This window comes from Cydia splendana, chromosome 24 (assembly GCF_910591565.1).
Source record: "Cydia splendana chromosome 24, ilCydSple1.2, whole genome shotgun sequence".
Lineage (NCBI taxonomy): Eukaryota > Metazoa > Arthropoda > Insecta > Lepidoptera > Tortricidae > Cydia > Cydia splendana.
The window spans coordinates 1,021,980-1,039,983 of record NC_085983.1 but is presented as its reverse complement, the minus strand read 5'-3'; the positions used below and the strand labels follow the sequence as shown (position 1 = coordinate 1,039,983).

Here is an 18,004-nt window from a genome sequence, read left to right as displayed (position 1 = left end):
TAGTAAAATAAACTGGCTATTTATTTTAGTATATAATTTCACTATATAAGTCTATTCTAAGTTAAAATAGTATTACATCATGGATATAACACCAAATGGATCGTCAAATCGTGATTCTTTGTTATGCTGCCGCGCCTGCCTGTCCACCGAACGCAGACTGTTCAGTATCCATGAATCCAAGCTTACCGACGCCTTTTCTCACATCTCGGGGACTCCTGTAAGTATTAACTGCTAGTTATTAATAGTGTTTAATGTGTGAAGAGACGTAGGAAAGAACTGTAGAATTGCAGAGTGTTTAGTGGTAACAACTATCTAATAAAATTGTTATTAATCGTGTATTCATAGTGTAACAAAAATAAACGTATTGCTATTTATCTTAAGTCATATTAAAAACACAAACTTTTAGGATTTTGAGACTTATTAGACACCACATTGATTTGAAGTTTAGGCTTATTGAGAATATGATGAATATGATTGATTCATGTACTTAGCTTAGACACTATTCCGTTTTTAAATCTAGGAATCTTATTATGGATACAGTGAAATTAAGGTGCAATTAAACCAAAGCATTAAAAATTAAATTAAATTCATTTGACTTACAAGATTTAGAGTAATTTCAGTCAATGACAGCAATTATTGGTAACAGCAATTGATTAAAGCAATTAATTTTAATTTAATTAGTTTATTATTCATGTTATTCCTCCTCCAGGTGTACCAGGACTATTTCCCACAGTTCCTGTGCACATTCTGCCGCGCCGTGCTGATCAAATCTGCTTCCTTCAGAGAGATGTGTCTCCGCACACAGCAGACCCTCACAGCGGAGCCATACAAGCAAGCGGTAATGTTATAAAGTGAAATAAATAATGTAATTTAAGCTGATATAATTTACGCCATCCAATTATTTTTATCAAGTTATTAGTTATACTAATAGCTGAAACCAAAAAAATAATTTGGAATAGAATGGAAAATTCTTCTGTTAAACCCCTTTTGTTAGTAAATTAGTGAAATATAAAAATTCTATAACAAAATTACAACAATTATAAGTTTTTTACTGTTCAGGTTCCACATAAAATTATATTGTTTTGGTTATCACTAAACCACGCTCCCATGTTTAATGATGGCCCCTATAGTGCGCGTTGGAGGGTCTGCCACCTTGTGGCCTGTATCAGAAACATAAACATGTACATTGCCAAAGCAAGGGCTGCTATCTGCCATCTTGTGGGCTACATCGGAAGCATTAAATTCACATTTACGCCTCGCGTCAAAAAGCTGACGGCTCCTATGCTGCCTATAGCTCATGCACGCTCCCTTTCAGTTCATTTTGATATTGAGTAGCTGTCACAAAGTAATATATTTTGCCTTTTGTTTTAAGACTTAAAACATGTCACGTTTAGGGGGTTAATTTTTTTTGTTCATTTTACAGTTGAATACAGAGTGTATCCGCAGTATACCCTCCCATAGCATCTACAACTTAACTATAACTCAATTAGAACCTCAAGAATGCCCAGACTCACCTGTTCTACCTGACATAGACATAAAAGTCGAACCAAACATAGACATAGTAGACATAGACAGTATTATAAAGAATGATCTGAAAGTAGAATTAGAAAAAGAAGAAATTAATGACAAAGATAAAGATATAATATTTGTGAAAGATGTTGAAACTGTTAAAAAGAAAAAGAAAAGATCTACATGTAAGAAGAATAATAAATTAGAAAATGACTATGATGAACTAGATGACATAGATGATGACAGTATTGTCAGTAATGTCAGTCTAGAAGATAAAAAGGAAGTATATGAAGAAATGGAATATGATGATGATGTATATAGAAAAAATAGTAAATCGAAAGTAAAGAAAAAAGGAAGAAAGGTAAAGAAGGCTGTTGCAGTTAAAAATAATAAAAACAAAGTTGTTCACCCAAAAGAGGCTACGAAGAAGACAGGAGCGAAGTATCCGAGAGATCCCACAAATGACATGCCGCTGTTTGATTTTGACAAGTTTGAGAAGACTCATGCTGTACAAATTGTTACTTTGAGCAAGGTAACAACAAGTTTGATATAATTCAGTGTTTGTTAGTTAATTAGATATGGCGCGCGTGAAACTTATAGAAGCTCTGGTGGCCTAGCGATAAAAGCATGCGACTTTCTATCCGGAGATCGCGGGTTCGAACCCCGCCCCGGAACTATGCCATTTGATATTTACTAGCCGCTTTTCAGTGAAAGAAAACATCGTGAGGAAACCGGACTAATCCCATTATTAGTTTAGTTTACCCTCTGGGTTGGAAGGTCAGATGGCAGTCACTTTCGTAAAAAACTAGTGCCTACGCTTTCTCGGGGTTAAATAGTTGCCAAGCGGACCCCAGGCTCCCATGAACCGTGGCAAAAGCCGGGATAACGCGAGAAATGTGATGTTCTCATGATAATCAATATAATCCCTTTTATTTAATCCGTTTGTTCACTGGCGATAGATTGGACTGTAAAAAGGGGGCGATAGGGGAATAAATTTAGGAGCTGGTTGAGCAAGAAAGTTGTTGTATGCTAGAATTAACCTATGGAATTAAATTTAAGTGCGAAATAGTGTGAGACGAAGTTACCTTTGCAATCCGGTGGTTGTGGGTTGAACCGTTGGTCTCCGTTGTGGACTGCTGGCGGTGATCCGGGCTGCCCTTGTCGCAAGCTAGACGTAAGTTCAGAACAGTTACCTTCAGTCGGCCAACTTAGACCTAGGATTCTCCACTGCACAGATGGGCACGGCGTCCTTCGGCTACACAGCACTGATTTTAAATAGTCTAGAGATTGGCAGTAGTGCTTTTAACAAATTTAGAGAAAATTAACGAGAATAGCGAGAGGCGATGTGTACTGGTAGTAGTTTCATGACATACTGGCTCTGACACCTTATGACAGAGCAAAATTTAAATTCGAACCGCGACTTTGGTGTTGCCACAGTATTTACAAAAAATAATCCTAAAAATACAAAGCCAAAGCTGAACACCCTTACAAGTGTCTATTTTACAATTTGGACATCAAAGAATGTTAGAGTAAGAAGAAGAAGAATAGATGAGAAACAAGTTTCAACTAATACAACTAAGACTTAAATTGGCTTGTTTCTTTCTGTCTTACTATGGAGTGGCCAATTACTATAGCAGTCACCCTATGCCATTTTCCATTAATCCTGTTAGCTGTATATCTGTATGTGTAGGAGGAGCAGCTGGAAGAGATCGCCTCGCGCAAGAAGTCCCGAAACTACCTGGAGTCCCGGTTCCGGTGCGAGGACTGCGGGAAAGGCTTCGACGCTGAGGCCGCCTACAACAACCACCTACTGCGGCATAGTCCAGTGAGTTAATAAAAATAAAATAAAATAAAAATCATTTATTTCGGACCACAAAAATCAATAACAGATTAGTCGAACATGTACATGCAGGAACTTGTAATGAAGACTATGTTAGTACTTATAGATGGTCAAGCAAATATGGTCAGTAGAAAAAGGCGCGAAATTCACATTTTCTATAAGACGATATCCCTTCGCGCCTACATTTTTCAAATTTGCCGCCTTTTTCTACTGACAAGATCTGCTTGACCAACTATAACTTATTAGATATCCACTACATTTCATAAGACGCTAAGGAACGGTGCAGGTTCGACCAGTGCTGCATAGAGTAATACAACAATTTAACCCTTTGTACGACACAGACGGGTTGTGACGTCATCGGAAAGTCTTACCAAGGACGGCCACAGCCGCCAGCTTCGCCAATGCAATAGGGACTTACGCGGGACTCCATAAAGTTCAATTTCGCTTAAATAATCGCGATTGCCTGGCGTCCGGGGCACGGCATCTCGTATTTCTTCGCCGTCTGGCGTTCAAACGGTTAAATACCAGTGCATATTGCATGCGTGTGCGTAGACATGCACGTGCTCGTTGTAATGTACAGATTGTTATGAGAGGCGGCACATCGCTTGCGTGACATGTGCGTGCACGTCTACCACGCGGCCGGTGTGCTCTGGCCTTTATGGTCTTCACTTTTATACTAGACCAAGCTGTTTCGCACAAGGAGACTCTCTCGGAGAGAGTCATTGATTTTATTTAATGCTACCTTCTACCCGCGATTTCGTCTGCATAAAAAGTGTGTTTCATCCCCTTTTCATCCCCTTAAACACTTTAAAGATGTAGTGCATAATTTTTTCCTTCGTATTTTCACGGAAACGTACGAACGTGTCTTGCTATTTCAGTCAGTCTCGGTACAAAGAGTACTGAGGTTGACTGAGGTAGCATGATAAATACGAACGTTTCCGAGAAAATACGAAGGAGAACAATTATGCACTACATCTGTAGAAGAATATGTTTGTTGATTTTAGAGCATGGGCCAGCACCCCTGTGAGATCTGTTCCGTTCGCTTCAAGCTCAAGTGCCGGCGCCAGCAGCACCAGGACCTGCACCGGCTCAAGTTCCTCTGCAAGGAGTGCAGCTTCGTCTCCAGAACCAGGTTAAATAATTTGTATTTTAAAACAGAGCTCTCAGGTATATGAGTTTGCCCATACACCTGCGAACACTGCAGCATTCAAAATTGAAGAAAATGCGAGCTTCGTCTCTCAGTACAACGGATAACCTGTTTTTTTTTCAGGAGTCAAGCAAAAAGACATCACGCCATGCACGCAGGGAAAACTTACGAGTGCCAACACTGTGGGAAGACGTTCAAGTAAGTCTATTTTATTATTAACTAGCGACCTGCCCCGGCTTCGCACGCGTTTCACTAAAGCTCAACAAATTATACACCTACACCTTCCTCAAGATTCAAGAATCACTCTATCGATAGGTGATATCCGCATGAAAATCCGTTCAGTAGTTTTTGAGTTTATCGCGAACATACAAACACAAACGTTTAATGTAAAATGTACCTATCCACGAATGTTGTGTCGGTACAAACCCGATAGGGTTTCACGGCACTTTTCTGTTTGATTCAATGTAAGATTTTACTATAGAATAAATAGAATAATAAAAAAAACAGACAGACGCGGCGGGGGACTTGTTTTATAAGGTGTAGTGACTAACTTTAAACATACAAAGTCTAAAAACAAATAAAAACAAGATAAATAATGATTGTCCATTTTCAGGGGCTTTATCTGTTTCATTTAAAAATTAATAGATTTTTTACTTATGCAACTAAACAGTATTGGACATCACTTCCACTACAATCGCTTATATTATAACTAATCAGTAAAAATACACAATTATAAATAGATATTTTATTTAATGTTGTTTTCATTTATGTTCGTATATTCTTACTTCTTAATCTTATAATTTCATTCACTCTGCTGGCTTAGAGGATATAACCGAACGGAGACGTCTTGTCTGTGTTTTTCGGTACAAAACAGTCTGCCGATATTTGCGGGGGAGGGGCACGTCAAATGTATACGCAACGTAAAAATAGCCATGTCAGATAAACGTCAGTCTATACAATGTGTATAACCATTGGCCGCCTAAATATTTTCGACAGAGGGGAACGCCTGTTATAGTTGAATCATCGAGAGCGTGGAATTGCATATGTAGTAGTATTGTTTGTTTACAGGCATTCTATATTTGAATTTTCTATTTTCTTGTACTATCAGCATACAACCACTACAAATGCAATTCCATCTTCTCGATAATTCAACTATAATGGCTACTCCGTTTGGTTATATCTCTAAGCTGCTGGGGTAGTTATTAATGTTATTATGTTGTGTTCGCAGCATCCAAATAAACGTTTTATCTTATCGCTGGCCCAATATTACAGGGTTCTATGTTTCACTTTTATCGAACTGAAATTTGAACATTGTCATAGTGACATTAAGTCGAATTTCAACTATCTTGAAAATGTAACATAGAACCCTGTAATATTGGGCTAGCGTTATATAATTTCTCCCTGTCAGGATGAGTTCAACGTACCTGACGCACGTGCGGCGCGCGCACGCCGCGCTGAATGTGGCGTGCGAGGTGTGTGGAGAGACCTTTGTAGGGGAAAAGGGGCTCAAGCTTCACAAGAAGAGGACACACTCTGAGGTAAATATCGGACCGGAATTAACATGTTCGTGACTATCTGATATTATATATGTATTATATATAACGTAGCTATTCTATATATTTGTTATATTGTTACTTCTAATTTTTATCTTATATTATTTATTTACGCCCTCTTTTATAATTTTATTGACTTTGCTCTAGTCCAGGGGTCTCCAAACTTTTTTACCTGAGGGCCATATTGCAACGCTTCGCGGGCCGGGGTTTGGAGAGCCCTGCTCTAGTCTATTGTACTCAGTGCTATATTTGTCTACCGTTCTTCATCAATTCTCATCTACTCAAAGGTTAACTGGAAGAAATCCCTTTAAGTTATACTCGTAAGATAAGTTCGCCTTTGTAGTGCCTATCCTGTGCCATAATTTTGTGTTTTGTACAATAAAGAGTTTATACATACATACGTAAACTAGTCAGCAGCAATAGTTGCTAAGCGGGCGAGCTGTTCATAATGATCTTGTCGCGACTTTATTGTTAAGAGAATTAGAGCGCGTCGATGTAATTTTGAACGCTTCGCCCGTTTAGCAACTTCTGCTGATTGTACTTGCAGTGCTTGAATCGATTATTCTAACAATTACAAAATTGAACTAAATTTAATATTATACTTACCTACCTAATCTAAATAATTTCACGTCTTTAAACGAGAAACTAGAATAGTTTTTTTTAAACTGTGGTTTAACCATTTATTTATACAGATATATTTATACGGATACTCGGTTGAGAATTGCGGCCGTTTTGTCGCCTAAATAGTGTTTAGTTTTAAGTTTATAAAATACATATGTATGTTAGTCTGTAAGGTATTTGTAATATGGGCCTTCTTGCCTGATTTGAATTACTAAATAAAAAATAAAAATATTTAGTCAGTATCTTAATTAAATTACATTGTCTGATCTGGTGCCTCTATTTAAGTATTATGGTAAGTATTTATGTTAATAGAACACCACTCTACCACATGTAACTAGCCTATAGAGCAAAACATCCAAACATAAATAAATAAATATTGGGGACAAATAGCCTCAAACTAAGCAAAGCTTGTACTATGGGTGCTAGGCGACTATATACATAATTATATAGATAAAAACATATTTATATACATTGAAAACACCCATGACTCAGGAACAAATATTTTTGCTCATCACAGTCATCATTTCACACAGTCACACAGTTGAATGCACTCTTGGCATCAGTACCCGAGTGCGACCTGTTTGCGTGGCGTTGGGTGTCTGTGAGAAATGAATGCATGAGATTCTGTGAGGTGATGGAGGCGAGGCCTACATCCGTTAAGGTGTAATTGTGGATGTGATAAGGGACTAGTGATTTGTAATTGTTATTTGTACCTGGTTGTTATATGTACCTTTGGTATATGTTAATGTTAAGTTTCATGGCGCATTGGATCTGTCAGTAAGGTCATGTAAACATTTTTCAAATAAAATAAAATAAAAATCATACAAATTAATGCCCTTACCGGGATTCGAACCCAGGACCATGCTTCACAGGCAGGGTCACTACCCACTAGGCCAGACCGGTCGTAACATACGAAAGCATTTTGCCCGAGTTAAAACGGAGACCTTCGCTAACGCTTCGGTCAATGAATAGGAAATATTACGCGAAACTCCGCGTATGAGGCGCCACTACCACTATCCGTCACAATCTGGGGGTCTACCGCGAAACAAGAAAATCGAAATTTCATTATCTAACCTCTCTATCACTCTTGCATATTCGAGCGATAAAGAGGCAGATAACTAAATGTCGATTTTCGCGTTTCGGTAGGCCCTTGTTAACAAACCGCCTTGATGCATCAATGTCATATTTTATTGTCTGTGAAAACTTGACAAAAAACTGGGTTCAGTTTAAGGCACAGTATGTATAAGTTACTCTATGGTTTACTAGAGGAGCTAGTGCTGCACTCTGGTGGCAGAACATCGCAGTAATACTCCCTATTGTTTCAGAACATGCCACTGAGACTCAAGTGCGGTATCTGCTCAGCTAACTTCTACAGTGTCGAAGCTCTGAACAGACACACAGACACGGCCGGTGAGCACAGGGACCTGCGGCCGTGCGAGCAGTGCGGCGAGAACTGTGCGAGCGAGGAGGCGCTACACAAGCATGTCGGGGAGATGCATCCATCGGAATTGCGTCGGTGTGAAGAGGTAGAAACTTTTTTCCGAAACAAGGATTTTTTTTGAAATGATAAAAGAAAATTCTTTATTCGCATAAAATATGGTATAATAAGGTGTTATTGGAAAGATATTCCCGTACAGAAACATATTTTGTTGGTTAAGCATGCAAATATTATCTTGAAGCTATTCATACTCTTATTAGTCTTCATCTATTTTCACCACACCAGCTCGTAAAGGCTCTCTTATTACTTCAAAAACTGATGATGAAGTTTAATTTTATCCACTAGAGTGGCAATGAGCTAATTTTAAGATATTTCCTCATGTTAGCTGGTAGAATTTACTTTCATTTGATGTCATTGAATGATAATGATATAATAAATTGATCCCATTTATTTTTTGATGTCAATAAATTTTCATAACATTTGAACATAATATCCAGACTTTGAATGATAAATATTTTAAATAATTTAATTTGAATTTGATTGGTAATGTAAAATTTTGTGTTTCACTCGGTAGCATGGTTTGTTTAATCTTCGTGCCTTGAAACCCTCGCAAGGCTCAAGATCCCACTTTTCGAACCACTCGCTGCGCCCGTGGTTCAATTTCGGAATCTTGCGCTTACTCGGGTATTAATAATAGTAAAACGAATAACTATTTCCATAAAAAAAATCTACGCAAAATTTTGTTCGATGTTAGTTTTATTAATATAGGCAACCATGATAGCTTCCTAATTTTTGAACAACAACAGAGAAGAGTTTCTAATGTAGGTCTGGTTCTTTTTTTTTAATGTGCAATAAAAACATTTTCACCACACCAGCTCGGAAAGGCACTTCAAAAACTGATAGCAAAGTTGCATTTTATTCACATGTGATCAAATGCTAATTTTGAGTTGTTTTCTTATGTTTGCTGGTAGAATTGACTTGTAAATGATGATTTTGGATGATAAATATTTAATAACATTCATTTGGATTTGATTTGGTTTGATTTTGTTTGATATTTTACATTTAATATTTGCTTCGGTTTGGTGTGGTGTTTCACTCGGGTATCAAAATTAGCACGACCGGTTAAACAACAACTTTGCCCCCGAGTGAAACAAATAACTATTTTATCTATTTTTGTATATAAACAGTGCGGGTTGACGTTTCCCTCTGCGGCCTCGTACGACACCCACCACCGTCGCAAGCACCTGCAGCGCTACAAGGACGGGCGGAACGTGCAGCGCAAGCGCCGCGTGCCCCGCGCCCCGCCGCCCCGCGGGCAGTTCGTGTGCGAGCAGTGCGGACGCATACTGCCGGTATGTACTGTCTCACTCTAACTTACACCTGCATCGCTACAAGGACGGGCCTAACGTGCAGCGCAAGCGCCGCGTGCCCCGCGTCCCGCCGCCCCGCGGGCAGTTCGTGTGCGAGCAGTGCGGACGCATACTGCCGGTATGTACTGTCTCACTCTATCAACCCGCAGCGCTACAAGGACGGCCGGAACGTCCAGCGCAAGCGCCGCGTGCCCCGCGCCCCGCCGCCCCGCGGGCAGTTCGTGTGCGAGCAGTGCGGACGCATACTGCCGGTATGTACTGTCTCACTCTATCAACCCGCAGCGCTACAAGGACGGCCGGAACGTCCAGCGCAAGCGCCGCGTGCCCCGCGCCCCGCCGCCCCGCGGGCAGTTCGTGTGCGAGCAGTGCGGACGCATACTGCCGGTATGTACTGTCTCACTCTATCAACCCGCAGCGCTACATGGACGGCCGGAACGTCGAGCGCAAGCGCCGCGTGTCCCGCGCCCCGCCGCCCCGCGGGCAGTTCGTGTGCGAGCAGTGCGGACGCATACTGCCGGTATGTACTGTCTCACTCTATCAACCCGCAGCGCTACAAGGACGGCCGGAACGTCCAGCGCAAGCGCCGCGTGCCCCGCGCCCCGCCGCCCCGCGGGCAGTTCGTGTGCGAGCAGTGCGGGCGCATACTGCCGGTATGTACTGTCTCACTCTATCAACCCGCAGCGCTATAAGGACGGCCGGAACGTCCAGCGCAAGCGCCGCGTGCCCCGCGCCCCGCGGGCAGTTCGTGTGCGAGCAGTGCGGACGCATACTGCCGGTATGTACTGTCTCACTCTATCAACCCGCAGCGCTACAAGGACGGCCGGAACGTCCAGCGCAAGCGCCGCGTGCCCCGCGCCCCGTCGCCCCGCGGGCAGTTCGTGTGCGAGCAGTGCGGACGCATACTGCCGGTATGTACTGTCTCACTCTATCAACCCGCAGCGCTACAAGGACGGCCGGAACGTCCAGCGCAAGCGCCGCGTGCCCCGCGCCCCGTCGCCCCGCGGGCAGTTCGTGTGCGAGCAGTGCGGACGCATACTGCCGGTATGTACTGTCTCACTCTATCAACCCGCAGCGCTACAAGGACGGCCGGTACGTCCAGCGCAAGCGCCGCGTGCCCCGCGCCCCGTCGCCCCGCGGGCAGTTGGTGTGCGAGCAGTGCGGACGCATACTGCCGGTATGTACTGTCTCACTCTATCAACCCGCAGCGCTACAAGGACGGCCGGAACGTCCAGCGCAAGCGCCGCGTGTCCCGCGCCCCGCCGCCCCGCGGGCAGTTCGTGTGCGAGCAGTGCGGACGCATACTGCCGGTATGTACTGTCTCACTCTATCAACCCGCAGCGCTACAAGGACGGGCGGAACGTTCAGCGAAGCGCCGCGTGCCCCGCGCCCCGCCGCCCCGCGGGCAGTTCGTGTGCGAGCAGTGCGGACGCATACTGCCGGTATGTACTGTCTCACTCTATCAACCCGCAGCGCTACAAGGACGGGCGGAACGTTCAGCGCAAGCGCCGCGTGTCCCGCGCCCCGCCGCCCCGCGGGCAGTTCGTGTGCGAGCAGTGCGGACGCATACTGCCGGTATGTACTGTCTCACTCTATCAACCCGCAGCGCTACAAGGACGGGCGGAACGTTCAGCGAAGCGCCGCGTGCCCCGCGCCCCGCCGCCCCGCGGGCAGTTCGTGTGCGAGCAGTGCGGACGCATACTGCCGGTATGTACTGTCTCACTCTATCAACCCGCAGCGCTACAAGGACGGGCGGAACGTTCAGCGCAAGCGCCGCGTGTCCCGCGCCCCGCCGCCCCGCGGGCAGTTCGTGTGCGAGCAGTGCGGACGCATACTGCCGGTATGTACTGTCTCACTCTATCAACCCGCAGCGCTACAAGGACGGCCGGAACGTTCAGCGCAAGCGCCGCGTCGCCCCCATGAAGAGCTGCGGCCCGCTTCGCCGCTGGCCGCCAACTTGTCTACACGCACTGGCGATTCAGTGTGCGGCGAGACGCCGATGAGGGTTGGATATAATCACGTTTAGTATCTTGTCCTTTGATGGGGTCATATAAAACTTTGACTAGGCACCTAATTCTTCAAACGACGAGACACTCATTCTAACATAGCGGAAAAAAATATCTTCGTGCTTCTTCAGTTCTTCAAAATAACTTGCGAACTGGCCAAATTCGTTGCGTGTTTCTAGTATCTTTCTTTATTTTTCTTTCGTTGTTTTAGGTAGTACAAATATATAGCACTAAGCTACGCACGAAGGCGTCCATTTTGTTAATGGACCTAACACGCCGAGTCATCCAGCCGCTTAGCGCGGTTTCATCGCGGCTAGCCGCCATAGCGGCCAGCCGCTATGACAACCGCGTCAGGCGGCTGGGCGCTCAAACGAACCGCCTAAGCGGCCAACCGCAAGGTTGCCCCGGAACCGCCGAAACACCACACCCTTCGGGCAGAAGTCCGCGCTTATATATTTATATATACTTATTATATTTCTCGTGGCAGAACGCGACGCTGCTCCGGTACCACCAGCGCACGCATCAGGACGTGAAGCCGTACGCCTGCACCGAGTGCCCGAAGACATTCGCCTTGAAATCTTCTTTAAACGTAAGCATTCAAACTCATTTCAGTGCGTACGGTAAGTAGGCATCTCAGGCGACCCAAGAGCGGGCTCGTTTTTAGGGTTCCGTACCTCAAAAGGAAAAAAACGGAACCCTTATAGGATCTCGTGCGTCTGTCTGTCTCTCCGTCTGTCACAGCCCAAAAGTACTGGTTACGCTTAACCAATTAAGTTGAAATTTGGTACACATATGTAAATTCGTGACCCAAAGAAGGACATCTTACGTAAACAAATGAATTTTAAACATGGAGGCCACTGTTGTTGTAAATGAGAAAATTTTAAATAAGGTTTTTTAAACTATAGGTTTATTTATAAACTATAGGTATTTACCTATAGGTGACAGGAAAACCTATTAGAAATATGCAGTCAAGCGTGAGTTGCACTAATTACTTCGTTTTTGATCCGACCCTTTTACAACCCGTAGGGGTTTTTAAAGGCAATTCACTCGCGTTTCACATATAAAAAATACATTGTTAAAAATTGGGTAATGTACGGAACCCTTGGAATGCGAGTCCGACTCGCAATTGGCCGGTTTTTTGTTCAGAGGCCTGGCGATACAGAGAGGGAATGTTGCCAGCATTTTGGGGAGTTTCCCGAAAGCGGGTGAGTTAAGGGAGATTTATTACATTTAGTTATGTTTTAATTTTATCTAGTTATAGCTTGGTTAGATTTAAGTAGTAGTAATTAGTTTTAAGTCTGATTTATTTTTTGTGACGTTCAACTCAATCTTAATATGTATGTACATATATTTAATTACTTAATTAAGATATTAATTGTGATAATTACAGATAATTAACCATATCTAGTTTATAAATACGTATATATTATATATATCGTTGTCTAAGTACCCACAACACAACCCTTATTGAGCTTACTGTGGGACTTAGTCAATTTGTGACATAATGTCCTATAATATTTATTCTTTATTATTTTTATTATTAAAACTGAGAATTCACAAAAAAATTGTCGGTTTAGTCAATAATAGTCTACTTTACTATGTTTTGTGTGTATACAGTTCCACATGCGTTCCCACACTGGTGAGAGACCGTTCCAGTGTCCGCTGTGCCCGCTCGCCTTCACCGTGAAGGCCAACCTCAACAGACACCACAGAACGGTAAGTAAACTATCCTTTTTGATAAACTAGCTTTTGCCCGCGACTTCGTCTGCGTGGAATTAGTGACAGCAGCTAACGCAGGTATATATATAGCAATCATTAAATTCGCGCATTTCTTACTTCAATTATTAGGCAATTCATTAAGTCTTTCAATTTCACCCCCCTTTGCAATCTCTTCAGGGATGATTTTTCTGACATAAAAACTATCCTATATCCTTCCCCGGGACTCAAACTATCTCTATACCAAATTTCAACTAAATCGGTTCAGCGGCTTAAGCGTGAAGAGTTAACAGACAGACAGGCACACTTTCGCCTTTATAATATTAGTATGGATATATAATATTTTAAACTTTCGCGTTTTGAACACATATTAACTCACATATAGACGGGTCTAACGCGAATTTTATTCAATTACCTTTATTTACCGACGTTTAAAAATAAAAATAAAAAAAATAAAATAAAAAATGTTTTATTGCCACAACTACCAAAATAAAATAAAAAGATAATACACATGAGAAAAACAAAATACACTTCATTTCAGAAAGACTTTAAATATACAAAACATGCACAATAATTGTGGTATAGGCAATGGGTACCAATCTGAGCTTTTTGCTAGATATATACCCAGCGCTGATTTTCAGACGGGTCGACACAGGTTTCACTGGTCGTGGTCGCGGCTGAGTGATGTCCCAGCAAAATGTCAAAACAGAGATTTGTGCAACTGCCTAAAAGTGTATGGAAAAGTTTGGGGTAGACATCACATCAGTCATCACCACATCACATCAGTCAGCCGCGACCACGACCAGTGCAACCTGTGTCGAAACGTCGGTCAATAAAGGTAATTGAATAAAATTCGCGTTAGACTCGTCTATAAATGTGAGTTAGTATGGATATAATTCCTATACAATTCCACACGCGTCACACCGGCGCGAGGCTCCAGTGCCCACCGTGCCTGCTCGACTTCGCCGAGTAAATAAAAGGATGCTTTAACTTTTAATTTAAGAGCTAAATCAAGGAGGTAAGTAAAGGCTTGTTGCTTCTCATATCCCTTCGGCCGTTTTCGAAACCAAAGATTGGAAACCAGTTTAGGAAGCAAATTATTTTCCTTTTTTGGAAACCTGGTTTCGAATGAAGAAAAATACTTCCGTTTTCTAAACTAGTTTCCAATGCAAAATATAGACTCTTCTTTTGAAACTCATTCATGGATAAAAGATATGCATAACACCTATTTTGTTATAGCTTTGACATTCAAATTCACAAAAAATAAGGACTTCACTTAAAAGTGGAGTTGGAGTTGTGTTTGAATTTGTCCATATTTTTAAGAAACTATTTATTTAATAGACTTTTTTTAACGAGCCTATAAGGTGTCCCACTGCTGGGCAAAGGCCTCCCCCCTAGACTTCCAATCCTCCCGATTAATTGCAGCATCCGTCAGTTGCTGGGAAATGTGTCCAGGTCGTCGCCGCAGGTCGTTCTCATAATTATTTGTTTTAAATTGAGTTAAATGTCTGTGTTTTTAACACTCAGTCGTCTGAAAACAAATCCATTTATACCTGAAATCGACTCTCATAATAGACAAGGGTTGCTCAAGGGTTAACTGGAAGAGATCCCTGAAAGGGATAAGTTCGCCTTTGTACTGATGATGTGTGTTCTTTCATGTTTTATGTTTCTTTTTGTACAATAAAGTATTTTACTACTACTACAAGTAATTTATTTAGACGTGTATATTTTAATACCTCCTTGGTTGAAGCTACCACGAAAACCGAAATTCGCTTTGCGGGGATCTTTCTCTTTTACTCCAATGACGGCGTAATCAGAGTGACAGAGAAAGATGTCCGCAATTTGCGAACTTCGATTTTCGCAGTTATAGCCCATTTTTATTAATGACATAATTACCTTATATAAAAATTAAGACAAGAGCTGTTTCCCACCGACGTCCAGTTTTCTGCGATACGGTTTTTTGCAGGATCCAGTTTTCTGTAGTATGCATGCAGGATCCCGCAAACAGAATCCTCGTGTGAAAGTTACTATATTAGCACCTATACTACTAAAACGGGATCCTGCAAAAAACCGTACCCGCAAATAACTGGATGTTAGTGGGAAAGCGGCCTGACTGAGTATTGCTATATTGTTTATTTTTCTTTAGGCGCACTTGAAGCTGCACCCCCGCATCCCGTGCTCGATCTGCGGACGCGTGTTCACCACCAACTCCTGCGTCAGGGTCCACATCAACACGGTACACCACGGCCAGCCCGGGCCCAAGCGGGACCGACGCAAGCGCAAGAAACCTGACTCACCCTGTACCATCTCTAGTCTCACACAATAGTGTAACTTGAAGCTGCACCCCCGCATCCCGTGCTCGATCTGCGGGCGCGTGTTCACCACCAACTCCTGCGTCAGGGTCCACATCAACACCGTCCACCACGGCCAGCCGGGGCCCAAGCGGGACTGGCGCAAGCGCAAGAAACCCGAGTCACCCTGTACCATCTCTAGTCTCACACAATAGTGTAACCTGAAGCTGCACCCCCGCATCCCGTGCTCGATCTGCGGGCGCGTGTTCACCACCAACTCCTGCGTCAGGGTACACATCAACACGGTGCACCACGGCCAGCCGGGGCCCAAGCGGGACCGGCGCAAGCGCAAGAAACCTGACTCACCCTGTACCATCTCTAGTCTTACACAATAGTGTAGCTTTACTTGAAGCTGCACCCCCGCATCCCGTGCTCGATCTGCGGGCGCGTGTTCACCACCAACTCCTGCGTCAGGGTCCACATCAACACGGTACACCACGACCAGCCCGGGCCCAAGCGGGACCGGCGCAAGCGCAAGAAACCTGACTCACCCTGTACCATCTCTAGTCTCACACAATAGTGTAACTTGAAGCTGCACCCCCGCATCCCGTGCTCGATCTGCGGACGCGTGTTCACCACCAGCTCCTGCGTCAGGGTCCACATCAACACCGTCCACCACGGCCAGCCGGGGCCCAAGCGGGACTGGCGCAAGCGCAAGAAACCCGAGTCACCCTGTACCATCTCTAGTCTCACACAATAATGTAACTTTACTCGCCCAGTACTCTCTCTATCTCTATAGTCTGTATCTTTAGGTATTTAAATAAAAGTAAACAAATCTACCCTCAAATGGCTCCTAAAGCCAGTTGAGGGTAGATGAAAAGATTACATGTACAAATAATTTAGGTTTGTCAGGTTGTTCAGACCCTGATCCAGGCGGTTTATAATTTGGTCGGTTAACCAAGCGGGACCGGCGCAAGCGCGAGAAACCCGAGTCACCCTGTACCATCTCTAGTCTCACATAATAATGTAACCTTACTCGCCCAGTACGATCCCTATAAGTCTATAGTCTATCTTTATGTATTTAAATAAAAGCACAGAATACGTTTGACATGTTTTACTTTCTACATGAAGATCCTTATTAGGAGACACAATTAATCTTATTATTGTTTATTTTAAATTAGAATGTAATTTTTGACGACCATGATGAGAAGATAAGCATAAGCATGTTGGTTGTTGCATAAGCATTTGCTAAAACAAGAGTTCGAATAATATCCATCATTATTATATTTATAGTATGTATTGTATAAATATGTAGTAGTTTATATATATTTTATTTATTTATGTAGTTTATATGTATAGTTTGCTTTTTTTTATATTCACTGAATAGGTATATTTCTCTCTGCACCAATTGTAGATGTCTGTTTGGCCCTATGGTTGACTGGTAGAGAATGCCATTTGGCATTAAGTCCGCCATTTGTACATTTTTGTATATACTTTGTGCAATAAAGTATAAATAAATAAATAATAAATAAACATAATTTTGACGAATGTAACAAATATATAGTGTAATTTTCATCTTGAAATAAAAAAATCTAATCTAAGTAATAGTACTACCGTACAAAAAGAAAACTTCCTCCAAAACCAAAGTTTGACAGCGGTTCAGGGTCGAATCATGCTGTGCCTTTCTAATATATGGCACTATCCCTTTCGGCTATTTAGGGTTGTCAAAATTCAAGCCATTATCTTATCTGTGGTCGTGCATGCAAAGGGATGTCAAGTTGTGTCAACCCTAATATTAGCTCGGAGCAATGCTGAGCCGAACGGAGCCGAGTTTGGCCGAAGTCACGAGTTTCGCACCCGTGATAAAAGTAAACAAACAATTTGTAAATTTTCGGGTAGTTATAACATTTCTTGGTTAACCGACCAAATACAAAACCGCCCGGATCAGGGTCTGAACGACCAGACTTTAACTTAAATTATTTGATCGTGTAATGTTTTCATCTACCGTCAACTGGCTTTTGGAGCCATTTGAGGGCAGATTTGTTTACTTTTATTTAAATACCTAAAGATACAGAATATTATCTTACACAATAATGTAAATAAAATAAATGGGAGGAATTCATTTATTGTTTTATTTTCATCGAGCCACATGTAAATAGTAGATTGTTGACCAAGGGTTGAAAGGCACCCATTTCTGTCGAGGTAGTGTGGCGCTCGAACGTTCAGGCATTCAGCCACGATTGAAAATTGTGTCATCATCATTCTCTTGCCCTTGTCCCATTCACTTGGGGTCGGCGCAGCATGTCTTTCTCTTCCACACCTCTCTGTCGCCCGTCATTTCATCATTCACATCATTCAAACACAATTAAGTTTCGTTGTTTTATCACAGAGTTCCTATGGCCACCTCCGGTCTCCATCATCAGATAGCTAGATGACACCATAATATTGCAATGTCACCTGACTTACGTATGTACATATGCAAAATTTCAGCTCAATCGGAAACCGGGAAGTGGATC

General features: G+C 42.7%; 2 protein-coding genes across 2 annotated transcripts; both read left to right on the top strand.

Annotated features, from left to right (window-relative positions):
- The first annotated feature begins 17 nt into the window (after positions 1–17).
- On the top strand, positions 18–12,109 carry LOC134802149 (zinc finger protein 721-like). Its single transcript, XM_063774743.1, has 21 exons — positions 18–217; positions 710–838; positions 1,424–2,041; positions 3,200–3,334; positions 4,354–4,481; positions 4,620–4,694; positions 5,905–6,034; positions 7,996–8,196; positions 9,296–9,460; positions 9,504–9,596; positions 9,628–9,729; positions 9,761–9,862; positions 9,894–9,995; positions 10,027–10,128; positions 10,285–10,386; positions 10,418–10,519; positions 10,551–10,652; positions 10,684–10,917; positions 10,949–11,182; positions 11,214–11,480; positions 11,969–12,109. The coding sequence occupies exons 1-21, from the start codon at positions 80–82 to the stop codon at positions 12,107–12,109; spliced, it is 3,402 nt and encodes a 1,133-aa protein (XP_063630813.1). The 5' UTR covers positions 18–79.
- On the top strand, positions 11,212–15,670 carry LOC134802473 (sal-like protein 4). The gene is made up of 4 exons (XM_063775151.1): positions 11,212–11,315; positions 11,969–12,070; positions 13,099–13,197; positions 15,344–15,670. The coding sequence occupies exons 3-4, from the start codon at positions 13,105–13,107 to the stop codon at positions 15,521–15,523; spliced, it is 273 nt and encodes a 90-aa protein (XP_063631221.1). The 5' UTR covers positions 11,212–11,315; positions 11,969–12,070; positions 13,099–13,104; the 3' UTR covers positions 15,524–15,670.
- Positions 15,671–18,004: the final 2,334 nt, after the last annotated feature.